Here is a 27,974-nt window from a genome sequence, read left to right as displayed (position 1 = left end):
CTGTGGCACCCACGTGTACATTACGAGCAGCTCTTGGCAGGATGTCGCCAAGTGTGTATGAACAAAAGTATGCGGACCGACGGCAAGGCAAAAAAACAAAAACAAAATTTATTCCCAACTGAGATGCACAAACTTAAATTGACTGGTGTACTGGAAACTGTAATGGTAAGTTGTGGAAGTAGTGCAAACTGTGCAAGTAGTAGTTGATCTGAAGTCGCATGCATAAGCAGCGAAGCAAATGCTTTATCACAGAGTAGTCCCCAATTAGTGTAGCTTTGCTCACGGGTGTAGATGAGAATCCCTGCAAACGAGATTTTTTTAGTAAGGTGTAATCGGAGGACTACTTGGTGATGGATGCACATGCGATGTACATCGATGTCACTCTGAAAATTGCCAAAAGAGGCATTTGCATGAACGCATGCTCTGCACAATAGCTTTAGAGATGCCAGCAAATAGTCGTGAAATGAAAGTTTGCATCTGCTTGTACACTGACTGCTCTGCAGTGATACAGAGCTAGTGCATGCAGTTAATGAAATGACATCATAGATTTTGTTCGAGGTTGATTTAAGATTGTGTCAAATGTCACAAGGCTTCACTTAGAAGTTTGTAAAGATGCGATACCTTGTGGTTAGACATCACAAGTGGTGTAATGCTAGTTGTGGTTTTGAGAAATCCGGAGTAGCTTTTGTAGGCACTTGGTTTTAAATTTTTCTTCCTTCACGAGGTTGCATTATAAGCGACCTTTTCTCGGCTAAAAATAAAGCGAATGCATTAAGAATGTTCCTGTATCGCTTGGTTGACTGAAAAATAAAATTGGTAACAGATTGGCTGAAACAAGAGCACGCCTACATGGCACTATATCTGTGTGCTCATCATCTCGTCCAGTAGTGCTCCCTTCCATGTAATCATGAGCTTACTAGACCATCAGTTGGTGCTTGCATGCTTGAGTTGCAGTGTTCTCAGTTTTTCAAAGAACAGCCTAAGCATGCAAAAGAAGTGGACAAGAGTGTTTTGCCTGGCTTTTATTGCTCATTTACGGCTTATCAGTTAAGGCTGTGGTTTCTTTCCAACTTCATGTCAAAGTTGCCGACGAAGCTCTGCGACTTACTTTGGGTGCTGAGGCATATTATTTCCTTGTGGCAAGTAGCACAGCTTCATAAATAGATAAAGGAATTGGCTACGATTTTGGTGCATAAGTGCACAGTGACGTCCTTGCTCTTGTATTCATTTTATTTATTTAAATACTATCGGGGCATATTCAACTCTACAGAGATGCGTTGTGTGTTACTTTACACAATGTTAAAAATGGCTGTTTTGAATTAAGTATGGTCATGATTGCTGATAATGAAAGCACACAGGTAGTTCTAGTCTGAAGCTGCTTCATGTAGGAAGAAAGTGGAGCGTATGTGTTGGTGTGGCAAGCTTGGTTCTTGAATATATGATATATTATGCAAAAAGAGATGTACACAGTAGTGAAGTTGCCCACAACTTCGACTGTGGGTTACGAAAGCAGATTTTATGAAAAAAAAAAAAGGCCCAGCGAGGTTATTCTTATTCTGCATGATACTTCAGAAAGGCCATACTCCTGTCACATGTGCATTCTCAACAACCATTAATACCAGTGACTGTTGCAATTTGCAAGCTCCACTAGTCCACTACCCGTAAGCTTGGGAAGAGTTGCCAACAATTTCATAAGCTTTCATCAGAGACTGCAAGAAACAACACAAAGGGTAACTTGACTAGAACAACTGCATTCGGTGATTCTGAACACTCTACAGCTTTTTCAAATACAGATAGTTCCCTTTATAACGATTTAAAATATGTAGTTCACCTAATCAAAGTAACTAAATAAGCACACAAAATATTTTCTAATTTGCTCAATACAAATGCAAACAATATGCCCTTGGTCTCATTGACCTACGCACTTCCTCCTTTTTTTTTAATGTCTGGTTACATTTAACCAATACGCATGACACATCACAATCTAGTTCTCTATAAAACGTATGAATACATATTGCTACCTGAGCAAAGGCTAGGCATTTGTTCTATTTATGGACCTCCCTCACAATATATCAGCTGTGGAAAACTGAAGAATCTAGGTGCTTTCATGCATTTCATTCAAGGTTTCACACAGCATATTTGCATGCAGCCATCTAAATGTAACCTTAGCCAAGTTGACACAGTACACAGTTAAAAATCTGAAAATTCTATGTTAGTAGAAAGCTTAACATTGCAATTATTTAAATCTTAAAGCTCTAACAGTGCAATCTTACAGAAAAAAAGGAGTTGATACTAAGCACCTCCCCATTGTAGCCATTGCCTTACTTTTGGGCTCTTGTCCAGCAAATATTGATGCAAAAGTGTCTGTAAATACATATCTTGTGCAATATGCACACAATTACAGTAAAACATACATTCTCAACAACAAAAGCACAACAGGATTTCACAACAGCTGCATAGGAAGTTTCTTGTTCATGTATATCTTTTTGTTCACATATCATAAAATAAGCTTCTAACTATCCACTTTATTACATTAAATTCCTAAAATTTCTTGGCAAAACATGCAATACATGCTTATACTGAGACAACACTACAACAATATTCTCTAAAATCCCAAAATTGAAACTTTCGCCGAATGAAAAATGGCAGACAGCAGTGACACAATATTTTGATACACACTGCACATTTGGTTTCACACTATCACATTAAAAAAAAGATGCACTGCTTAAGAAAACGACGACGTGGCAGAACTGCAAGTAATGCCAAAGACACTGGAAATCTTGTCACTGGTATACTGATACATGTACAAGTACACTTATCCACTTAGGCTGACATTGTCTGCTTGTTTGTATCATTTGCAGGTTGCCTATGAACTTCCTTTTTAAGTACAACCCAAACTGTTCATGCAGGTTTGCCTTCCGGCAATGGTGTCTTTTCCTTTCTTTCCTTCCTTATGTAAGCTGCTTAACATTGTATTGATAAAGGAGCCATGATCAATGGATTTACTGACTAAACAACCACCTTATTTGTGCTTAAACTTTACACAGAGGTGGCATACAATTGTGCATTTTGTTTATAACATATTTTGATGCTGTACTTGCCATTTTGGTCTAGGGTATATAGAAATTGCACATATGTGATGCTGCCATAAAAAGTGTAGATCTTTTTCTCGGAATTTAGACCGATGCCACCATTAAGCAACAGGGTAAAGCAACTTCTCATTGTTTTTCCTCTGTGGCAGGTGGGTTGCCTTTCTAGGATGGAAAACATCTCGATTGCTTCCGCAGAAAGAACTGCTTTTTCACTCCAGCGTCGTCACGACTGTTCTTGTCTCACTTATTCAGAAGCAAACAAGCAGGTACTGCATTCAAAAATGGTGTTAAACAAAATGCACAATGAAATGCAACTTCTATGCTAGGTTTCAGTACAAACCAGGCAGCACTGTAACTAGAAAAACCATCTATACATAGCTCCCGTATCAACAGTACATTCTATATATAGGAAGTAATCTTCTGTGACAAGCAGTCACTCAGCTTCATTGTTCTTTATGCTGTTGCAGCTGACTTGTGCCTTGGAATAGGCTAAAGAGAATTGTAATGCAAATCTTTCTTCTTTTTCCCAAGAAGCGCTGTTGTCTCTCCGAGTGGTTCAGAAACAACACTGCTACTGTCTTCAGAACTGCCGTGTGATGAAGCTTGGCCATCATACCAAAATGACTCTGGTTCATTACGAGATGCGCAACACCAGTAAAGGGTTGCTATGAAGGCCTGTAAGGGAAGAATTCAGTCTGTAAGAGGGTCTTCAATGCCGCCAGCACTACTCCACTGCAGTTTGACAAAGCCCTTTCATAACCGTACATATATCCCAGTCCTACTCCAACAATACTACTTATTCTACATGTGATGATCTCCATACGACTCTATCTGATACTCTAACTTCCAATTATGTTTCTATACCTGTCAACTCGGTGACTATGGCGTTGTGCTCGTGTGGTCTTAATTCTCGGCGAAGGCAACCTCATTCTGATCAAGGCAGAATGCATATGAAGGATGTCGAATGGAACTGAACTGAACCGGTATTTTTTCTGCCATCTTGGAATCAAACCTAAACTTCTTGCAGGAACCATTCCGAGCTGGTTTGACCACAGACCCAGCACAAGGTCAGCAGACATCGCTCCTTACGTCAATTTGGTGCAGTGCGTGGTGTGTTGCCTTAGGAAATGTCATGGAGCTCGCCACAATGATCTCACTAGCTCGCTGAACAGTATGCGTGGTCGACATGCATTGTCTAGACAGACTGTTGCTGATGCTGCATCATCGTGGAGAACACTGTTTGTGCTCAGGTCATCAGCTGTATTTATAACAGTACTGAACTAGCTGTGCAGTCTGATACATGTGTTGCAGTTTGTACTGCACCTTCAGTGACTGTCGTTACTTCTACAGCACGACTGTGACGTCGTAGAAATTTTGCACAGCAAAGTGCAGACGTTGACAACTCAATGAAGTAAGAGGGAGAGAGGACTTTGTTTAGCAGTGCTTGCCTGAATTCGGAAATTTGTGTAATTGTAACCTCTCCCTTAGCATTTAGATGGCATTACCTTTTGTTTCTGAAGAAAGTCGGGATGGAACATGCATCATAATGAAATGCTATTAAAGTTGTATTCGTCCGAGATCATCTACTTATGTTCATAAAAATGTGATAGCCAAGAACTGAGCACGAAAACAAGGCTGGACAAGAGCAACAGCTGGACAGGTGTTCAGCCTAATGAGCACCTGTCCAGTTGTCTCTCTTGTCCTGTCTTTTTTTCCAGGCTCAGCTTCCAGCTATGAACATATACCAACTAGGCCGGCAGTCAGCTTTACTAAAAAATATCACACAATGTACTGAGTTCTGCTCACTGTCCGCACTACATATCTGCTTTTTATACTACAGTGAAGCAGTTAGTTCGACTGAAGAAGAGCTCGGAAATGTTATGTGCATGTTTTCACAGTGTCCTGAAAGAACTACCTCATGCACTAAGTTGTATTTAGAGGAAATGGAGGGAGGGGCATATTAAGGCCTAAGTGAAAATTGATATCCTTCTTTTTTGTGCCTCTTTAGAAGCGTTATACAAAACCCTTACAAAAGCTGCTTTGGGAGAACCAAATGGCAGCAATTCCATATTCAGAGAAAATAGGGGGCAACGTTTCAGTGAAATAGGGTCACATGGCAGCAACATTTTAAAGTATGTGCTTGAATTACATGGTCAGCTGAAGTTGTTAATGCAACTGCTAAAAAACAAAACAACAACAACAAAAAAACAGGTTTGCTGGAAATTAAGATGCAATTCTGCAAAGTCGCGCAGGTTTGCTGTTTTATTACTTTTTCTCATTTGTCAGCATCGAGAACATTAAATGATTACTTATACAATTTTTTTTTAGTTAAAGTATTACATTTTTGTAGGGTGTTTTCACTAGGTTACTTATTTGACTCCTATAAATATTCTAGCTATTAAATTTATTGATTCAGAAAGTATTTGTAAAGTTTGATCGGTTGTGATCGCTCACTTTTGTGAAATTACATTATATGTTCTTTTCTAATCAGGTGCCTTCTTTCATTTTGACAAAAACAAATGCATAATGCATGGTCAGTTAAACATTAGATGAGGCATATTCATTTCTTGCAGGAAAATGTGAACAAGTGTGAGCAGCTTTCGTGGAGTACTGGCACAAAATGTTTGGGTTTTGCATATTTTTCCCTATTATATAGCTGCTGACCCTGAAACTACACCATGGTACCTCAAATACAGAAGCAATCACTAATTATAGTATATTTTAAGGTGACCTGCTCAAAACTCAATAAATGGAGGGTAGCTTTTTGGTGTAGGGTTTGTTTACAAGGGCTCCTCCACACATCGTGAAAATCGCATTGGAAAAATGCATTTGATGGTCTCACAGGGTGCCCTGAAGTGCCTACAAACCTACAAATCCGACATGCCTATATACAACAAAGCATGGCACCTCATTTTTGTGATTAATTTGTTTAAAGTTGATGCCCATACAAAAGAAAATGGTTCACAGTAGTTTTAGCCCAAGCGAACTTGTCTCACCAAATGACTGTGCATTTTTGCGGAAAATGAGGCACGCAAATGTATTATTTTTCTTCGAACTCATTTTTGTACCTGAATGAACCGGTTTACAAAGCTTGAAACTGGTCTGAACCATCATAATCTTTGTCCTGGAGCTGAACCTGAACCAAACCGAAAAGTGTGAGCCTGAAACTGAACTGAACCTGAACTGAATCCGAAAAAGTTTCGGTTTGACACCCTGTGCCTATGTACCAAGCTTTAGGTCCTTAACTCCTTAAAAACTCCTTAACAGAGCAATTTATTTTTCACTCTCAACTGATGATACATCTGCACCACATTAACTCTGCTGTCAGTCTAGCTTGCAGGCTGACCAGCATGCATGTACAACCTACGTTATGTCACAGACTTGCTTGACCTCTAGATGTATCCTTCAACAATATTTTGTGTACAACATATATTGCATGTGCTTGAAGCTTCAAGAGAAATAGCAAAATTATAATGTGGAATGACAGCAAGCTGGGTGTGGCATTCATGTTTAGGAGTAGTACAAAAGATGAGACGGGATGACGCACTTCGTCTTGTCCCTGAAATACTCTTGCTTTGTAGCACAAAGTGTCACACACACACAGACTAGAAAAAGACTGGACGAGCGTTTGTCCTGTCTTCTTGTCTGTGTGTGTGTCATTTCACGCTACAAACCAAGAATATGTCACCGTACCAACTCGCCCAACTTTCTATCCCTTCTTAATATTATGCTAGTCTTGAAACATGAGTGTCAATGTGCTGGACAGGTTGCCACTTAAGTAATGACCTCATGATTGCAGCTTGTGAAAACCGGAAACATCCCAATAAAAACAGCAGATGTCATTTAGCAGATGCAATCTTGCAGAAGCACAAGTAAACTTACAGTCAGCAAAGATCCTGCTGCTACAAGTGTGCTGGCCCAAGGAAAGCCAATCAAGTCCAACAGGACACCTCCAATTGATGGCCCAATAACTTCGCTGCAATGACAAACACCAAGCAGATGTGATCAGAACCTCAAATGTACTTGTAAGTTGGGAAATTACGCCTTCTTCTTGCATGCCTAATTGAACACTGGTACATGTCTGCCTTCCTGTTCTTAGACTCAAAAATGAGCCAACCACACAAATTTTTTTCTTGGAGTATTACTTGCAATGCTAAACAAAGATGTCAAACTAAATTTGGCTCTATATATGCTGTTTGGGCAATAAGTATGTCTCAAGCATGACCGTTCTTTACTTCCTTTGTTTCCATTACATATGACATGAATACTAGTTATTGTGTTAGCTGTATGGACGATTGTAAGTGGCCTGGGCAAAAGGCTGCTGAAGCGACTGCAAATTCCAGCTAGTCTTGGTCGAGAGTTGCAAACAATCAAGCAACTAAGTATGCTTAATCAGAGGCTCATTGTAGATTGTTTTAAGACGCCATGTTAATGTTTTCTTATCATATTAAAGTGCAAGTGCACTTAGCAGCTGAGTTTTGACGATCTGTGCCTTCTGCTGTTTTGCACTTGGCTGTCAGCATGACATTTTTGTTACCCTTCATGTAAATGTGTGCGACAAAATGAATGACACCTACAGCCTGCCTTGCGACATAGTTATTGTGATATCTGCTGTCATGTTGAAGGATCATTGGAAGTACACTGTATTGACGTTTTCTAGCATTCGCTCAAATAGCTGATATGAGATGAGCTGTGTTGTAAAATGCAAGGGCCCTAAGTGCACAGAACATACCCCAAGGAGTACATGGAATTCCACCAGCCAGATACGAGAGCATATGTTCCAATGTCCTCTTCCATGCCACCAGAACTGCAACAGAACATGATAGCCATGGGACTTCAATTTATTGCAGAATGTTTGACATTTAAATTCGGGATACAATGCACAAAATATTTGTTGACATCACTGGGGAAAAAAAAAAAAACTAGCGGTGAGAGATGGCATGCACTATTGACATAAAAGAAAATGAGGACAAATGAAAGTATTAGTCTGAAAACAGCTTTTTCCACTTTTGCATTTTGCTAATCTGTGTAACAATGAGCATAGTGAGTTTTGAGGCTGTATCGTGTTCAGAAGATGGCATCACAGCTATACCACACCCCAGTTTCAAGTAAATCACGCATGTAAGGAATTCTTATTCATTTCTGCCTATTTGCATTTCATTTTAATCTGGAAGTGCCTTTTCAAAACTACAATAAGCAAATATGCTGGAGAAATGGAGAAACATTCAGGCGAATAGGCTGACATACCAGCACTTCCAGCCAGTAATTCACAGATAGTAGAGTCATGAATGTTAGCATGTCTTAGCTAAATAACATTTTGGCCTTACAGAGCTAATTTAGTGTCTTCACTATGAGACAAAAAGACGGGGCTTTAGAAGGGGTACCACATTTTCACTGAGACACAAACGCTCGTGTTGAACTTACGTTGCAGCTCGAATCATGCTCTCCATTGTGGGTACATAGGCAAAGGCAAAGGAGGCACCAAGGATTGCAACTGTGGCCAAGGTGGCCCAGAGGTTGCTGAAACAAATATGCACACTATATTGCAGCATTGGAGTCACCTCCAAAATGTCTTGCAGGTTACACTCATGACTAACAGCCTATGGATGCTGCGAAGTTCTTGACTTTACCATTTTCTGGCAGTATCTCTGATGAATTTATTTAGATGAGAACCAAAGTGACCAGGTTGTGCATGCTGTAATCTTTCATTACAGCTAAAACCAAAATGTCTTCAAAAATTATATAGCTTATTCTACCTTGCCCTTTTTAACTTAAAACCTGCTTACCAATCCATTCCCTTTTGTTTTGCAATCAAGGTGATGTTTATGTTTCGTTTACGGCTTATTTGGCTTCTAAAAATTTGCAACAGAATGTTCAAGTGGCTTTTAGGTTGTATGTCTACACATTCAAGCATATGGTAATAAAAAGATGTAGATGTACAAGGTGGACACACATGTGAGTGCACATAGGTGTCCACTCTCTGCATCTGCCAACACATATCTTGCCAACACAAGACACCACTGCTTGTAGCATAAATTTGAACTAGCAACTTTCCAAAAAGTTCCCACTGAGCCAGCAGCTTATAAAAAAAAGAAAGCATGGCATGCTATGTATGCTACTGAAAGGCACAGAAGCCTCATAGCCCCTTTGAGGAACAGTGCTAGGTCAGCTCTCCATGATCGATTATGTTGTGGCTTTACCTTGGGATGCCCAAGAATGGTGCAGGCCCCATGAAGATCTGTGCCGCGGCCATTATGATCAAGCCGACAATCATAATTGGGATTCGTTGTTCCTGAACACAGGAAGCAGAGAAAAAAAAAGTACGTTTTGTATCTCAATTTATTTTGCTACACAGTATGGTATACCAAAATGCAGCAATAGAATGATTTTTTTTTTAGTCTTTTACTAAAATAATAAAATTTAGAATCCTGAAAAGGCTGCTTCTAAAATGTTTTCTTAATGGTTATAGATAACCTTTTTTTCGTTTTTGTTTTCCAAATGGTTCATTTAATGGAAACGCCATACCTTGATAAAGAAGTTGCAGCAGGTGTTAACTCTCCAATTATGATTTCTCTCCTTAGCAAATGAAGTAAGCGTATTCTCTTGCAATTAGCACTCAAGCACTGCAGCAAAGTGCCTCATACTAGTCTAAACATAACAAAAGCTTTTGCACATCAACCAAAAGTTGGCACTTGGCCTTCCTTGATTTTTGCTTCCGCCAAACTACCGCCAAACATGTGCTTTCTTTTTTTGGCTCGGAAAGCTTGGCCACTGATGTTCACTCAGACAGTACTGCGGCTGGTTATAAATGGTGTGGCTGTGTGACAGAAACATTTCATGGTGTGTGGTGTGCCAGTTACTATATCTGATGAGTCAGTTTTCAGCTTTACTGTGGCATCATGAATGATCACAGAAATTGACCAGCTGCATTTGTGCCTTGTTGCATCCAAGTACAATAGAATACTTACTACGGAGACTGCCCTTCACTGGCTTAATTCGAAAGGAAATAAATTAGTATAAAGCAAATTTCACTTTTTATCAGAACAGATTTAAACTGTCAATGCAGTGTTGCAACCAAATGGCAAAGTTGTAAAAGTGCAGCTTACTGTCTTCATACAGATGAAACCGACAAGAGGAGAGCATATGGAGAAAACAGCTGACATCACTAGAAAAAAGCTACCAACAATGCTGGTGTCTACGTCGAATTCCTGAAAAAAAAAAAAAGAAAGGAAAACTACATTAAAGGAAGTGATACTGAGTTAATAGGCATCTTGCATTTTGTCGCGCCTTATTTCTAGAGAATATTTCCTTTGTGTGTGCATCAGCTTTTTCGTGGGGCCATACAATGCATCTTCTACCCCAGACAAAAAGTTACTGCTTTAAAAGTTTGTCCGTTCCCATCACCTACAGTTAGGTTTATGTGCCTATATAGCTTATTTAGAAAAAAATAGCGTGAAGAGCTCGTCTTTTGCAATAATTTCTGATTTCTCTCTCTTTCTTTTCAATTTTTTTTGCTGTTGCTATTCTTCAAATCTTGAATTTCAACACAAGCATGACACGCTGAGTATTGGGTTTGTGTTGCATGACCCTGTGCACTTAACGGAACAAGTGGTATACTGGGAAAAAAAAGAACAGATGTATTGGTGACAGGAGCCACATGGGCCCTTCAAAGTGCAAGTTACAATGATAATGACTGCCTTTTTCAGGCTAGATATAGGTTTCAAATAACTTGAGTTATCTGCAGATGCTTTGATAGTTGGGTGTTATGTAGCTTCATTTGATTACCAAGCAATGTAAATTAAAGAAACAGTCAAAACACACATTAATTTTGACTTTAGTACTGGTTCATTAGTCCCATAATGTCATACATTAGTTGCTTTATGCAGTTAGAGTTCTGAAATTGTCTCACCCGTCGCATATGGGGCTCCAATGTTGGCTCTACAAAACCCTGCGATTGAGACCCGATGACCAAAATTATTGAGACAATGATCACTTGTGGTATTCTGAGGAGAGTAAAGTACGACTCTTTCCTTGTGTCTAGAGCTTGCACTGCAAGCAGAAGAGAGATGGTGAGAAAATTCACTTCATGCATGGCAAGGTCACTATGTAGCATAGTTATGGACACATTGGGCAAGTTTTTGTTTGTGTGTGGTACGTTTAGGTGATTATAACATTACAAGGAGAGGGCTTGAGCCTTAGTACAAATAGAAACCTGAAACAATCCTCTGAATGGGGAGAATAAATTGGTTGCTTCATTATCCTCGGTGAATTGAACAAGGCACTTTGTTTATATTTCATTAAAGTAAGGGGCAGGTTAAGTGAGGTTAAGAGCTCACATTCTCCAGCCAAATTTTCTGGCAATCCAAGGTTTTCATCTGTGATCTGCTGTGTTGCATCTGTTAGCACTGCACTCAGCTTAGCTGGCTGCCACAGTGACTGACTAGTGAAGTACACCATTGTAGTGCACCACCAATATAGTGTTTTTTACTGTTCTTTATTCCTTATGGAAGGGGCACCAGAGGTAAACATTGGATCTATATAGACTATTTGATTACCCCTCTTAGAACCTTGAGACATTCATTTTACGGAGAAGGCTGAATTAGTGTTGGAGAAAATTGCAAAGTGGCCACACAAGTCTTACGAAAATATAACTGCCTGCAATCAATGGGGTCCCTTATGTAGGAAACATATGCTGCATCGGTGATCTCACAGTTGTGCACTGCTGTGTAGCCACACATGGGGGTGGAGTTCATTTATGATGTGTGATTTATGATTAAAGTTTATTGGATTTTTGGTTCAGAATATGTGAGGAAATAATGCAGTATGTGCTGTGGCTAAACTAGTAAAGCACTTGGTACCCACAAGTGGAACCATTTCTTATCGTCTTCCGCCTTACCTTCACTTTTATGTGCCATTGCAGCTTCATGTAAACATGACTTACTGCTTGTGCTCTACTTGTGCTACAAATAACCAACATTCTTTCCCCATTAATGACTACGATATGAGGATATATAACTGACTACCTGCATGCCATGTATGCCGGCAGAAATTGCCTTTTCTGTATCATTATGAACAAATGAAACCTGAACAGGAAAATTCATATCAAAAGAGCAAAATGACACTGAGCCTGAGGTCAAGAATATATTAGTGTGCCTAACTAAATCTTTGACATGTGACAAACAATTCTGTGCAGGGGAACATATAATTCACCCCAAAACATTTTTGGATTTGTGCTTGCAATATTCTGTGTATGTGTAATTTGTTCATGATAATGCAACAGATCACTTCTATACTTGTTGTCTACAGACTGGTAAACACATGCTTCATATCAACACGTATAGTAATCTTGAAGTCTCACACTAGGCACATAATTTCTGCACCTCCTGCACCACACTAAGGGCTTCATTGTTGGTTATTATACTCATCACAACAGGGATTCATATGTCCACATTTAATCACTGTAGCACTTTCTATATTCACAAAGCTGTTGACTCTAAATTGCTGTAAACAGCTGCTTGTGTGGACATGCCACACTGAAAGTGTGCGATGGAGTGTTGCAGGGCTCGCAATGAAAGCCCAAGCTTTACACGACAACTTGCTCTTTTGATACCGCTGTCAGGGTGTCTACCAATCGGGAAAACCAGGAATTCTCAGGGATTTTGAATAGTCAGGAAATACTCAGGGAAAACTCAGGGAATTTGTGCTTCTATCAGAGAAGATGAGCAGCAATTTTGTTGAAATGGGAACGAGAGTCGCGGTCATGCTGGCTTGAGTAACAGAGAGGAATTGTAAGGAAATCTCTTTGACACGGTGTAATCCTCTGGATGAGTTGCCAGTGTGCCGTCAACGACCAACTTTCGGACACCCAATAATTCGGGCGGCTTCACGGCGCCACCACGTCCCCTATAGAGTCAATGTCTGAAACGTCAATGTCAACGTCTGAAATTTCGAACGCGAGAACCCTTCGCCGTCCAAGTTTTCTGACTTTTTGCACAGCATTAATCAAAGCCACCACAATCACTGCCATTTTAATGCGTAAGGCTTTAGTGGCTCATGAGCGTTCGTGCACAGTCTGTGGTGGATGCAGGAAAGTGGTGATCTATCAAAGTTGACAGGTGGCCTCGCCTCTTCGTAATGGGTTCGGATCCCACTGGCGGCGCAAGGGAGAAAAAAAAAGCTAAAGTAGACAAATAAATAAAAAATAAATTATATATATATATATATATATATATATAGCAGAGTGTCAGTCGGATGTCTCCGAAGAGCGCGCGCACTGCGCTTGCATCCCATGCTCGGGGCCGCGGCGGCGTCCGTTCGCAGAACACTCATGGAACAGTTCAGACAACAGCAACTGAGGCATTCATAGATAGGCTTTCGCCTATCGCAGTTTAGCTCAGCAAAGTGCCCATAGTTTTTGATTACCTTGCCGCCTCGAAATGGCCATCCAAACGGCGCTCTCGCACGCAGATCTGTTGGCAGCCGTATGCATCTCCTTTTTATTCGTTTTTGAGAATGTACGGCTCAATTTGCGATATTTTTTAAAAGATATTTTATTTGCTGTGCATTTTACTAACTCCACCCTTCTGTTTTCTTTTTGAATAAAATAAACATTAGACCTTATATTCAAACTGTATTAAGTCTTTCTTTTTTTTAATAAGCTTACTAGAGGGTAGCAGCATCGGGCGGCATGGTGTCAACCCGTCTTGACATAAAACGAAGTTCTGTGTCACTCGGAATTTTGCAATGGCACTCAGGGAAGAGCTGAAAAACTCGGGGAATTTGGAAATGTCAACTTGATAGACACCCTGCACTGTGTTTCATGCAAGCTGCAAAATGATAAAAGTTTCAAGGGGATGCCACTCCATGTTACACTGGCAAGCTGAGCTCATTGACGCAGTTGCAAATTGACAGACAAACCTTCGGGCTGGGAATTCAATTGAAACATGATACCACTAACAAAAGCTGTACCGAATCCCTTTAGATGGAAAATGGATGGCTTCAGCTACAGATACTGTCAACACATGCACACGCATGCATCAACACACACACAAGCATACTCTAGCATACCCACAGTTTAGCACTAAATCTGCACAACTTGCATACATGTGAAGTATTTGTGAACTTATACCTTGAATATCCCTCATGATAAACCAGCATATCGGGAATGTTAACAGCACACAGCTGCCCAGTATGTAAAATGGAAGTCCAAATCCACCAACCTAAGAAGGAAGACAAAAGAAAAATTGCAGCGCTGCACTCACACAGCAAGTTTTGCAGAGGCAGCACCCCTATGCTTCATTTCTATGCTTGAGGTATCCACACAATGAATCATTCATTCAATTTTCTCAAATCAACACAGATGTGTGTCGTACAACTTCAATCTACCATTAACTTAGACTCTTGATGCATGTAAACTAATCTGAATATAGACCGCTCCAGATTTTATTAAGCGCCTACTGTCAACTTGAAAATGTTGAGCCGTTATGTAGCCATTTTATACTAATGCAAGTGCTGGCACTCCGATTTTGAGTTACATAATGCTTAACAAGTCTGTGTGACTATTTTGATCCTAGCCCATTGGAATTGCATAGACAGATGGGTGGCACAGTTAAAATGCTTTAACAGTCCAGTACGGCAGCATTTTATCACACGTTGCTCAAACACTTCATAGATTTTGAAATTCTGTCCTTCAAAGCATGCTAAATTTAAGGATTGCCCCGATGCAGAGAAAAATATGATGCTGCAGATTACTTACACTGTAGAGAGCACCACCTATTGCAGGGCCAATACTCATTCCAACGCCAACTGCTGTTTCAATAATACCCTGAAATGGCATATGAGAAAGGTGTATGTAATTTTAAGGCCCATACGATTCCTTGAATATTAAATGACCTGTGCACATGAATGAGCAATCTGTAATTTGAAATCAAAAAAAGTTATTGTGATTGCACAAATACAATGTGACTGAATATAACATGATTCTAATGCCAAACACCCACAGCAGCCATGGTCTCAGAAAAATGGAAATGATTCAAGGAAATAATTGGAAAATAGCTGCCTGTAAGCTTTTCTTTCATTATCTCCTGCTTAGCTTGCTCATGCCATGTGCAGATGGTGTGACCTAATAACGCAATTGGGTCCCAAGCCACCCTTGCCCTGCTACCATAAGCTAAGCTTTATACACAGTATTGCATCAGGGAATGCCTTTTCCCCATCACTCAAGATGTTTAGCAGTTAAATCTGATGCACAGCGGAAAAATGGTGTTACATTCATATGTTGAATTCCAATGGCAGATTGCAAGCGCTCGGCCGGATCACGAACAGAGTGCATCACTCCAAGTGAGGTCGTTCTCGCCAAATCTCTGAATGGAATGCATGCGCTCCCACGTGGGCACTTAGTACAGGGAAATTAAGTGAGACGGCGCGAGACTAGAGGTGGATATGGAGGCCTCATCACCATCACCACCACCATTTGAATCATTGCACTATTCCGTGCGTCAGTTTTTCTTCTGTGTCGGAAGATCCCTGGAGTTGGAACTTATAGTGTCCGAGTTGGAGCTCTCGTTATCCAAGAGCAGGAATAAGAACGCACAGCGTGATGTAGCCTCCATGTTTTCCATGTCGTTCATAGCTGCCCACAACTGGAAACAGGCAACCGTGACAGTAAGCAGAGGCGGGTGAAGGAAATATGTTATGCGGACTTCTGGTAAAATCTGCCGATTTTGGCAGAGCAAATATTTTTGTTCCACAGAGTGATTTGGAATCAGTGGCTGGTCCCAATCTGCCATTGGAACACACAACTTACACTCTCATTCTGCCATTCGAATAGGATTGCTCCATACAGAGCAGTAAAACTTGATATGGGTCTACTATTGGAATTCAACAATATTGTGGTTCTGCATAGAATTCGAGACAGGCCTTCTTTTAGGCTGGGCATTGCATTAAAAAAATTGTGTTACATGGCAGCTTGAGTTATGTGAGGTGCAAAAGGCACCATTAGAGGAGGAACAGGTGGGTACAGCATGAACTCCCATAAGCCAATGCCATACAAAGAAACGATAGATTATGACAGACATCGCATAAGAGTTGTTCACCTCATGCTTACTTACAAAGACAGTACTGATGCGGTCAGGGTACACATGAAGGACTATTGAGTATGATGCCGTGGAGAAACCCGCAGCTCCAAGTGCTTCTAGAATCCGGACAAGAAATGACAGCACGGTGAACATGAGGGTGTCTTCAACCATGTCAAGGAGACTGTAAAAATAGGGTACAAATTAAACACATCAGTCTTGTTAATTTATAACTGCAGGTGCATCAATATATCAAGCAAACTTATTCCAAAACACTGACAGAGAAGTGTGCAGCTTTCAGCAGGTACGTGTTATAGGCTATAGACGCCAAACAGCTGCCGGCATCACAAAGGTTTTCATTGTGGCACTAATTAATCCTGCACTGTAGCCCTGTGCTCTCAAAACTGCACACGTTAATGAACAGTGCCTTTGTCCTAGTGCACTGCTACTGAGAAAGGAGCTGGGCAGCAATGATTTTAAGGTTATTACGTCTGCTTATTACTATCATGGACTGTTATGCCTGTTGATTTCAGCAGTGCAAGCAAGGCATATTGATGTAAACTTCACTGCCAATGGCTGTGTTACTGCCCTATCACTATCTCAGTAGCAGTGCACTAGGTGGAAACACTATTTGTTTATGTGTGGCACATTTTTGAAAGCACCATAACTGTAGTGCACAAGTAGATAGCCACATGTGTGGTTTTTTTCTCTCATATTTTACACCCAGCATTAGCAGCAGCAGCAGCAGCATATGTGCTGGGTTCTCACATGGAAAATATTGCAGAACTAGTTGGAAATTATTGCCAAATCAGGTGTTTCTTGAACACTTAACAAATTTCTCCAAGGAGGTTTTCTTTTACATTTAAGGTTTGCAAGGTTATTTAATTCATCTTGAATAATTATGTAATTAAGCTGAATAATAAAAAAGATGTTGCTTCATAGAGTGTCCAACATGATTTTAGTTGCATCCTCCCTATAGCGCAAGAAAATTATTAAAAATCCTGGCTAACATTTTCTGGGACACCGTGTATGTATGTATGTATGTATGTATGTATGTATGTATGTATGTATGTATGTATGTATGTATGTATGTATGTATGTATGTATGTATGTATGCATGTATGTATGTATGTATGTATGTATGTATGTATGTATGTATGTATGTATGTACGTACGTGCATGTTTATATGTATTTGTGCCAGAAGAAGATCCAGTTGGAAGATAAAACTTATGGATGTTATACACATACATAAATACATATGTGTGTTTATAACATTCGTAAGTTTTATCTTCCAACTGGATTTTTTTCTAAATAATTCATGCTTAATGAAAATTCTTACCCAAACAAGATATTTGCTCCTCCAGCGCATAAGATGCCCGAGAAGAATATGAGCTTTGCTCCTAAGATAGGAACCTGCAAAAGTAAGTTTTAATGTATTCAGTGGTCCTCGAAACAACACTGCACACCAGCAAACCCTTACACAATCTCAAATTATGTGATAAAGTATGAAATAACAGAAGGCACTTGTTTTGTTTATTCCCAGCAGAAATAACGAGTACAAATATAGTTATGCAAATAGAAATTTTTTCTTTTCATTTTCAGAATTTAAAAGAGCCCTGAAACACTTTTTGAATGTAGTAAGAAAACATTGCCAATCTGTTGTACAGGCTGCTGTGAACATGTGAGCCAAATATTACTGCATTGCATGTAGCAGGGAACTTACAAGCTTGTGTCAAACAGAGTGAAAAGTCACTTGCCCTCGCTTCTGGAATGCAGTCACATCGAAAGCATCTGGCTGATTAACGCTATTGGCTGATTTCGTGATCACAAGAGCATTCTCAGTAATACATAGTTGATAATATTGAGTTAAATAAATGAAAAATGTATGTGTCCATGATCTCAAAAAGACAGACAAATCACTTCATATTTGCATTGCACGTAGCTACGTCTGCTACACATGCCCTCAGAGATGGCAGCTGCGTGCTACATAGTGTAGCCTACTGCGACCGCCTGTCACAACAATACCCTTTTGCCGTCGCGACACTAAACTTTTGACGAGGGCTTTGCTCTCTTGGCTTCTCTGCTATGTAAATTTCAGAGTGCCAGCGGAAACGAAAAGAGAGAAAAAGCCAGGTATTGGTGCAGTAAACTCCACTTATGGTTACAGGATTTGAAAAAATTTTGCAGCACGAGATTCAGGAGATGATGCTCTTCAATAGTGAGACTATTCTAGAGAAGTTTAAAAAACGTTTTAGGGCCCCTTTACTTGAATATGAGTACTTGGAAAAGCTGGCTGCGAGCTTCAAATTGAATATCCATCTCCTTAATTTCTGAAGTTCAGAAAAAAATAAAGATGAAAAAAGAAATGGCAGACAAACCATATAGATCATCACTGTTTTTGAGGTCACAGCAATTAAAAATGATGGAACAAATGTACACTTTAATGATGTGCATGCAGCATTGAAGGAAAAGACCTAAGTATAACTTTTCAGTTCTTCACATTTTTAAGAAGATGTGTTATGCAACTACAATACCATATGCTGCAGAAAATGTTGCTTTGTCAGAGATTGCTGGCATAGCTCAGTAATTCTGCCTGCAGAGTGCTGTCACTTGTGTAGGTCACTGTCCATTCAGGGTAGAATGACTATAGAAGTGACTATTTAAATATGAAATTTGAAACACAATGAATGCATATTCATACTTGGAACCTCCAATATTTGCACAATGCTACAGGATATGAATCCATATGCTTTATGGAGAAATCGTAGAGAGAGCTATGATGCTAAGCGTGAACTTTGGTATCGAAACCTGTCGGGTATTTTCTGGCTATACTAATGCAAAAAATTTGTTGAGAGCTTACCAGTTTTCCAAAGATGGGTGAAAACACCATCATTGTTAATGCATAAACACTGAAGACGAATCCAGACACAGCTTCTCGCATTCCCTTGAAAGCTGCCTGCAATCACATTGTGCACATATGATGATGTTAACCCACATAATGACTCACCACAAATTCAGGAACAATAATATACAGTCAAATGCCTTTATAACAAAGTGCTTGGGGCCTTCAAAGTTTTTCGATGTACAGGTCACTTCGCCGTAAATATTGTGCCCTGTACAGCTCACAGTGGAGCAGGCTAAGCACATTCAACAAGAAAGAAAAAAAAGTTATTTAACATGAATTTAAGAGAGGCCTAGTAAAATAAGTAGGTAATTATTTTTCTGCAAACTTTGTTAATGGAATGTGTGGTTGCAATGGACCTTACCACGCAGAGGTTCACAGCATGGTCCGCAGCAAAACCCGGGAAAGATGCAAGGTAAAGCTGAAAATCATCAACTGCCGCGATGTCTCCTCCCTTGTCGTCAAAATGTTTGGTTTGTTTACAGGCTCTTCATCACTGTAGCCTTCATTGACATTTGCATCCTTTCTGCCCTAGATGGCTTTCAAGACGTCATTGGTTGTGAGTTATTATTACATCAAGTCATCATCAACTGCGAAGCATTTATGAGCTGTTGCACCTGCTAGTGTGTTACAACAAGCAGCGGACAAGCTGAGTGACTCCTGCAGCAAGACTGAGACACTCAATGGCATTGGCATTCTCGTCAAGTATGTCACTAGCGCAGACGTTGGCGCGAGCACAGAGCACAGCTCCGTGGCTTTCTTAAAGGGCAGTGGTGGAACTGCTACATGTCATTCGGTGTAAAGCAACAAATCAGCTGTCTGGGACACCTAAATTGCTTCGTGGTACAAGCAAATTCATTGTAGCTGTCTTCACTGTAGAGGCGTTCACAATACATATGAAAGATAGGAATTAGGCCTGGACATAATCAATCCTTCGTTATAGAGGTAATTTCATTGTAGAGGTGCACGATTGAACACCTGTGCACATGAGACCAACTGCTCTTAGCCTAAAGCAAAGGGAGTCTTGGGCTCAAAAATGGAGCAACTGTAGATGTAAAGGCAGGTGGCCATTCATAATTACACTTGCATTAAGCCAATAAGTTCTGTGGCTGCAGTTAGCATATGGCTATCCTTAATCTTATCATTATTTGTTGTAGAGACAAAATATCTTTTTCAATATGTGTGTGTGTGTGTGTGTGTGTGTGTGTGTGTGTGTGTATGTGTGTGCTTGCACATGCACGCACATGTTCATGGCCTTCTGACCACAAATGTCAGGCCACTGCTCTTGGATGTGATTTACAATTCCTTTGGCACATGTGTTTAGGAATGCTGCTAGGTGAAAGCCAACTGCTTTTCTAGCTAGACAAAGAAAGGAAGAAAAAAGTGACACTTGCCTCTTGTGGGTAGAATGGCGCAATCACAGAATAGCTGATGTAGCTTGTAAAGTTTACTAAACAGAGGCAGAACAAAGTGAGCTTTTGGCTTCTTGAGAGGCGAAACTTTGCCGTGCCGCGAGTGGACAGCAGAGACACAACTGACAGTGTCCGAGACCGCATCATGGTTCCACGATGATGATGAGGCCGTTTGGAAAGGTCGTTATCTAAAGAATTCTGCCTGACAGGCGCAGCAACACATTCAAGTGACTTTGAAAAAACAGCGTCAAGATCCATGCCCTTCACTGCATTTGAAGAACTGCAAATTTCGGTATCGGACGCACTGCGCTCCAACATTCCCAACTGATTTGGGCCAGTATATTGACTCTCTGTTTCAACAACCTCTTGGACGTCATCTGTGGAACGCTGGGCGTTTTCTGGCAAAGATTTGTTTGAACCATCCTCTGCCGGGCTGCTGAATTTAATAGCTGTAGAATCTTGTGGCTGTGAAACTGCTTGCGTGTCATGTAGGCCAGGTAGTTGTCCTGAACTCATTTCATTTGGGCTTGGTTTGCCTTCTTGTTTGTTCATTGAAGCTTGCTCTGAGTTGTTATTCTCAGCTTGTACTTGTTCTTTGTCTCGAAGGGGAGCTGACGTCGCCTCGTCTTGGCTGCCGCCTGCTGGTCCCTGAGGTGTAACCTTAGATGTAGTTAAAATGTCCGAGGCATTTGATGGTGATGCAGCATTTACTTCTGATGTACCAGGAATGCCAGCTGAATCGCTGGTTGTGTGTGGTTGCATTGTTTCTTCGTTATGTTCAATGCCTGATGGCATAGACATGCCATCATCCTTGACATCATCCTTGACATTTTGTGGCTCCTGCATATCCTCAGCAGTGTGTCCTGTCGCTCTTTCCTCATGAAATGGAGAACCATTAGCAGCTCTTCAGAATGTCACTGAAAATAGATAGAAAAATATAGGTAATGTCAACGTTAACACAGTCAAACTCCCAGGGACCATACATGTTGCTTTGAATTATCAGACCGGTTGAACTTGAGGCCAGAAGAAAATTATGGCTTACTATACAAACATGTGTATGCAATAACTGGTCATATTGTGATGACCAAATCAATGGTGACATATTGTGCTGGCACTCGACGTACACAGCATCCTAACTATAAAAGAACAGGCCTGGTAAGGTGCTATTCACATCCCCAAGAAAGCTTAAAGTAATCTGTTTTTGGCTGCACTTGTGCATCCTGGAAACCAAGAAAGTTAAAAATCTATGCTTGATTTATCTGAATTATGTGTATTTAAAGTGCACTGGAAACTTGACAGCCCCAACCAACATCCTAACATTATTAATTCGAGTGTAAATCATTGCAAGCCTACTGTATTTTGTTATTGGTGCTGCAAGGTTAATTGGTGATTGGATGATGAATGCATTCACTTGTGGTTAGGCTGCATTTAAGAAACTTACTACTGCTGCCATAACACAGCAGTGCAAGCATCAGCAGAAACAGCAACCATTATTAAATACATTAAAGAAAATGGTAAACTGCAATTCGGTAATCACTTAAAGTCTCGGTGGCACACACACACATCCTCAAACAAATAAGCAAACAAGAAGAAATGAAAATGAAGAAAGGCACAAGTACAAAAGGACTGAGTGATTGGTTCGGTCACATTTCTGTCTTTCTTTAACCTTTGTTTCTTTTTTTTATGTGTATGTGTGTGCTGTTGTAATCATGCATTACTTGCAAACTCTCAAAAAGTAATATAGAGAACTTTTTTATTTGTAGCTGTTCAAAGGCATGTCCAAACACTGTTGTCGCAAGGCTGCAAATTCAGTATGCTAAGCTAGATGTAAAAACACGCAGAAATAACATGAAATACTACATGTGAATGAGTGTGCACAAATAAAATTTTAAGGAAGTAACTAGCCAAGTTTATGTCAATGCATTAACAAACAAAAAACTCATGAAGGCACAAGTAAAAGGAAGGACTGCTTATGTAAGCTCTAACTAACAATCATGTATTCCACACGATCAAAGCAATACAGAGCTGATGCAAAATGAATTGCAATCATGTGTGTTGCAAATTGCAAAAGCTCAAATAATCATATGCCCTAATAGGAAGAAAGTGCAAGTCATCTGGTACACATGATAAACTGACATTAATCTGCTTTTAAGAAAAATGCTAACGAAATAGTTATATTTTCAGCCAGAATAAGTTTTCAAATGAGGTTCACTCTAAGTCACAGGCATCTGCAGTGGTGGAAATTAACCACTTATCTAACCTAACTATGCTAATTAGTAGGTGAGCTTCTTGTTAACATGACAGGCCTTCACAGTCTTGGCAAAACTAGCAGCTTAAGCTGAACTTTGGTAGCTTGCACAAAAATAAATAAATAAATGAGTAAATAAAGAAATAAATCAGAGAGAGAGAAGCCATGCCACATGCGACATCTGCCATTGAGATTAGCTTACTTATTTTTTAAAGCAACGGGAAGAAAAGAAAAAAAGGTGAGCCTGTCCATGTCGCAAGGGCTAGTCACCCACCGGAAAGCAAAACAACATACTTCATGTTGGGAAGGACAAAAATACCTAATACTATAAAACACCTGGCCGGGACTTTCTCATCACTCCTGCATAGGATGTCTTGTCTGTATGCAAGCCCTCCAATCTCATGGTGAAATCAATATATAAAGCTCTGTCATGTCCAAGCAGCTGTGTCTGGATCGGTACAAGCTTAGCTTATGCATTTTTTGCTGCATACATTTTTAAATTTTTTTCCTCTGCATATTACTGCTGGCCGTGCATGCATTTCCTCTGTGCATTACTGCAGCCAAATAGTTCTAATTGAAGCTCCTAAGCACTATGCATTAGCTTTAATTATTGAAAACTTAAGCCATCTGAAATTGAATAAGACGTAGCATTTATTTAAGAATGCCATTCATGTTTTCCTGTCACTAGTGCCTATGGTAACCTTCGCATATACAAACCAAGAAAAAAAAGATAGACATTGAAAGAATATTCTTTTTTTATTACAGATAGGTGCTTTCCTCTACAAAACAATGAAATAGTACTCTAGACAGGTTATGCTGTAAAAACACATAACGCGAGGTCAGGCCACACAAGGTTCTTTTTTTCTTTTAACCTTTCTTAAATAACTATATTTCACTAATGCGTTGAAGTGTTGTAAACACAACACTCTTTTGCTTTCACGTGAAGCAAGTAAAAACTATAGTTTGAATGCACCGGCCAAGCTACTCACTTTGCTTCGATCCGTGTGGCATTCGAAGGCTGCTCCTGCAAGCATTATTCCGTACAGTTCCCTTATCACAGCTGCACTTACCCACTTGTGTCTTATCACTGGCCTACCAGAAATATCAGCTGCCAATCATTGGGCAGCGGCAGCCGTGTGTGTCTATGTGTACATAGTGCGGTTAAGAGAAGTTCCAAAGTGTGAGCCTCGCCTTCAGCTGATGCAAAAAACAAAACTGCAGTGAGGGCATTTCGTAAGTGGCTAGAAAGCAAATAACCAGGCTTTTTTTTGCTTGTTTCGTTAATGAATCTGTCAAGTTCCATTCCTATTAGCCATGTGGTAACTTTTGTTGCATCTTATATGTGTGGCAAATTAATAATATACCTGTCGCATGTTTCTTTGAGCTATTGCAGTGCCAATTTATTAAGTACCTTTATGTTTGTGCTTACCTGTACTTTGAAAACATTTAGCTTTTGGCACAGATTGTGCAGTCAAAAAATAAAAAATAAATGTGAATGTCAATGCAACATATGTATGGATGAATGTGTGTGGAGCAGCAACATAGCTTGGGAACAAGCATGACATGAAAGACTCAATGACTTGGACATCAACTAGTGCATATGTGCATAGCTTATTCCATCCCAAAATATTTTTAAAACACCAATTCATAGCACCAAGGCCTTGTGCGTGAACGGCTGATTGATGATGACTGATAAACTGAATTTGTAATGTACAAAATTTTGTTAAGGAATGTTCTCTAAATAGCATGCAAAAAACTCTGGAAGAATGTGCCATTGCATTGTGTGTGGTTGTAACAGTGCAGACCTAGAACACTATGCCATATAGGAATTCTTGCTGGTGCTGCCACAAATGAGATGCATGCCTCTTGAGTTACAGCCTTCTTGTGGTGTTCAAAAACTTGCTTGTAGTGAACTTATTTGAATTTCATTCCTGTAGTATTATAAAATACTCAGAATTTGGATCAATACAACCAAAATATATCTGCTTTTGCAAGGCGGCTTTTGATGAAATGTTATAAAGTTTTCCCTAGCAGAATAACAGGCATAAAATCATAGCTAGTTTGGGTAGTGCAACAACATGAGAACAAAGTAGTAGTGAGCAGGCAGGACATGTGCCATTCTTACATACTTTTTTTATCAGTTACAAAATGAGGCAGAACACATCCCTGATGTTTGTCCATGTAAGCAAAGCTTTCTTAGTTTTGGAGAATGGTGCTACACAACACATGATATGTACAATGCGCAGGTCTCTTTATTTACAGATTACAACGTATCCATGGTTTCAGCTCGTTTCTTTTCTTGTTCCACAGCTATCTGGATCTTCCGAGGGGCACCATTCGCAATTGAGAGAAATGGTCTCCTGCAGTCTTTTCTATACAAATTTGGTGATGCCGACTGCTGCTTTCCGATTGGTAATAGCTTAGAGTAGCTTTACCCAGTTATTTGCGAAACTCAGTTACTCTTACTACTGCTGAAAGACACCGTGCTGACAATTTTCATGTGTTTAAATCCCATCCTAATATGCTGATGCGTCATAAATCACGTTAGTGAACTAAGAACACACGTAGAACACAACCTTTAGTCAAACACCACAGCCGACCAGGGCTAATAAATGAGAGCTAAGTGGGAAGAGTTTAGGATGTGTGGTCAGAATTAGGCACTATATAAGCCGATGCCAAGACCTGGTGCAGTCGATAGAGGTTAGAAACATAAACAGGCGCCAAAGCCACCAAAGTGCAGGAGTGATGCTGAGAAATCTTCACTGTAAATAATTCAGTTTTGAAAAGAGTGGATGTCTTGTGAGTTCACTACTTTGCCCTCATGTTGTTGCGCTACCGAAACCAGCTATGAATTCACACCCAATGCACCCATCTTTCTATCCTTCCGCAGTAGCATAGGTGAGGTTACTGAGATGAATGTGGAATCGTAAGAAAGGACAGAGTTCAAATGACATTGTATGATCAAGGTAGAAGATAATTATTGCAGCAAATGTTCAAAAGGGAAGACCAAAGTGCATAATGGGAAAAGAGAAGAATTACATCAGCAATGAAGCCATGATAACCTAGTTAAATGAAGGTAGCAATGTCATCTAAATGTGTCAATCCCAAAGAAAGATGTCAAGACAGTTTTGAAGATGTTGTTCATCACCTATGAAGTTGTAGGGAGCAATGGGGCAGGGCAGAAGTTAATCTAAACAGTGATCCCAAGAAGCAAAAAGAGACAGCCAACAGGTGGAAGAAAAGATGATAATGGTAGTAACTAGATAAAACGCCTAGCAAACAAGAGCAGGAACTGTGTAAAAATAAGTTTGTATGTGCACTTTTACAAAGCTTGGCTCCATCGTACATGACATTAATTGTAGGAAGTTGATTAAAAATTTTCAATATTGTTTACGTCTTCAACATGATTTGGAAGACGTTACAGGATGAACTATTACTAATTTCCACGGCATTCAAGTTAATGAGTATCCATGTGCTTTGGCAAGCAAACTAAACTTGGAAGAAGTCAGTCATATGTTTGGAATTTTCTCACTGTGACTTAAGTTGTGTCAGTGGAAATGTAAAGAAAATCATTGTTGTCTTGCAGAGGTTCTGGTCATCATGGACACAGTGATCCAAACAGTCTTAGTTTTTTTTTTTTTACAGAAAGTGTAAAGAAATAAATTGGGGCAACCTGTATTTGCAGACAAACCACAACAATCACAAATGGTCATAAGTTCGTTGAGAAATATAGCAAAATAAAGACCGCATTACTTCCGGCTTTGCAAATAGTCTGGATGCACATTCAGTTGAGCACGCACCAAGCTTTGCAGTCAAGATTATATATATCAGCCAGAATAACTCTTTTTTTTTTTTCCTTTTAGAAACAGCAAACTCATAAATTCAGGTATAGGCACGAGGGATCTTGCTCAAGAAGAGAAAAACCAAGCTGTAGCAAATATAAACAAAAGATAAAGGCAAGAATGGCACTTCCACCAAGTTGCTCTCTGCTTTTTCAACCACATTAGATAGAGCTCCTCATACACAAGAACAGTAGCTCATAGGGCTGGTCTGGCACCCAGGCTGACCACACAGTACACTTATCTGTGGTTGGCATGGACACGTTATCTAGCTATCGCAAGATACACTGACCAAACTTCCTACGAGTAATGAATAGACTAGGCACCGCGTCTTGTCACTGATAGCCAATCAGTTTCCCACAATGCCAATAATATAATAGATATAGCCTAAAACAACCATGTTATGGTTATCGTTAGCTGACATAGGCTTGATGACTGAAAGGACTATTTGTGCTATGCACATATCAGCGCACTGCTCATGGTGCAAACTGCGCCAACGAGTGATATTATGATAGTCGTCGATCATTGTAGACATTTTAAGTTCAATTGCTGTGAAAATTTATATAATGCACGCTGAAGATTATTTTTAATTTTTCTTCTTGCCATGCTCAGAGTTTCATTGTACCGTAACAGACGTATTTCATTAAAATGAAGCGTGACAATAACTGATTTTCAGCCTGTCAAGAAAGGCAGTTACGATGCGAATTAGCTAAAGCGTCTCACGTAAAAGTGGTCACTACAGAATAAGGACTTCAGCTTATGAATAATAAGCAGATCGATGAAGTGTTGATTTCGCATATGCGCCTTTAGTATTGCAAAATTAAAATGCGCGCCGTTAAGTTAGTAAATAGGCTCCGCGGCAGGATTGCACTATCGCTAAAAAAAAAAATAAAGTAAAGGAAAGAGAGAGAGAAGTGCCGCACAGGCTCACTGAGGTTTTCCGGTTAATTAGATGCTTTGAAATCACAGCAATGTAGATTTGCTTTAACAAATATGCGCTATTGAAGAGGCAAGTGGGGCGGCAACGCCATGCAAACTCCTTTCAAACTTCGCCATAGCTCCCTTTCCTCGACGCGCACTCACCGGAGTTGCGTACTTTTGGGTGGCGCTCCACGACCGAAACCGGGTATACCATGGGTATACTATTTCAGGTGTACAATCACAGCACAGGTCGGCGCGCCAGCCAGCCAGCTACAGGAGGTGGGTGATTCATCCACCGCGAACGAGGATGTTTTCCATCCAGCTTCGCGGTGGCGCTTGGGTCACTTAACATCGTCCGCTTTCCCGTGTGCTGTAGGAGAGTTTCCCGACGTTCAAGCATTGAAACCGTGGCTGTGGCGTTCATGAGATAACCGGGCGCTTTTCCTAGCGCATGCTTTCGCGGCTTGCACTTTCGCTCTTTCAGCA

At 40.1% G+C, this 27,974-nt stretch overlaps 1 protein-coding gene across 4 annotated transcripts; it reads right to left on the bottom strand.

Annotated features, from left to right (window-relative positions):
- Positions 1-86: 86 nt before the first annotated feature.
- On the bottom strand, positions 87-27,974 carry LOC139057437 (MFS-type transporter SLC18B1-like). Of its 4 annotated transcripts, none has more exons than XM_070535707.1 (14): positions 27,651-27,973; positions 20,459-21,397; positions 19,027-19,118; positions 17,506-17,579; positions 16,202-16,349; positions 14,848-14,916; positions 14,221-14,311; positions 11,002-11,141; positions 10,199-10,300; positions 9,293-9,384; positions 8,517-8,612; positions 7,825-7,899; positions 6,975-7,068; positions 87-3,767 (listed from the first exon to the last, which is right to left on the bottom strand). In XM_070535707.1, exons 2-14 carry the CDS (start codon positions 21,324-21,326, stop codon positions 3,582-3,584), a joined length of 2,127 nt encoding a protein of 708 aa, XP_070391808.1. In that variant the 5' UTR covers positions 21,327-21,397; positions 27,651-27,973; the 3' UTR covers positions 87-3,581. The 4 variants fall into 4 exon arrangements, with proteins under 4 accessions (XP_070391808.1, XP_070391809.1, XP_070391810.1 ...); XM_070535708.1 differs by lacking the exon at positions 27,651-27,973 and adding an exon at positions 23,718-23,763; XM_070535709.1 differs by lacking the exon at positions 10,199-10,300 and having other exon boundaries at positions 27,651-27,974.

This window comes from Dermacentor albipictus, chromosome 3, assembly GCF_038994185.2.
Source record: "Dermacentor albipictus isolate Rhodes 1998 colony chromosome 3, USDA_Dalb.pri_finalv2, whole genome shotgun sequence".
NCBI classification, from domain to species: Eukaryota; Metazoa; Arthropoda; class Arachnida; order Ixodida; family Ixodidae; genus Dermacentor; species Dermacentor albipictus.
The sequence above is the reverse complement of the archived record's forward strand: the minus strand, read 5'-3'. Positions and strand labels throughout refer to the sequence as shown.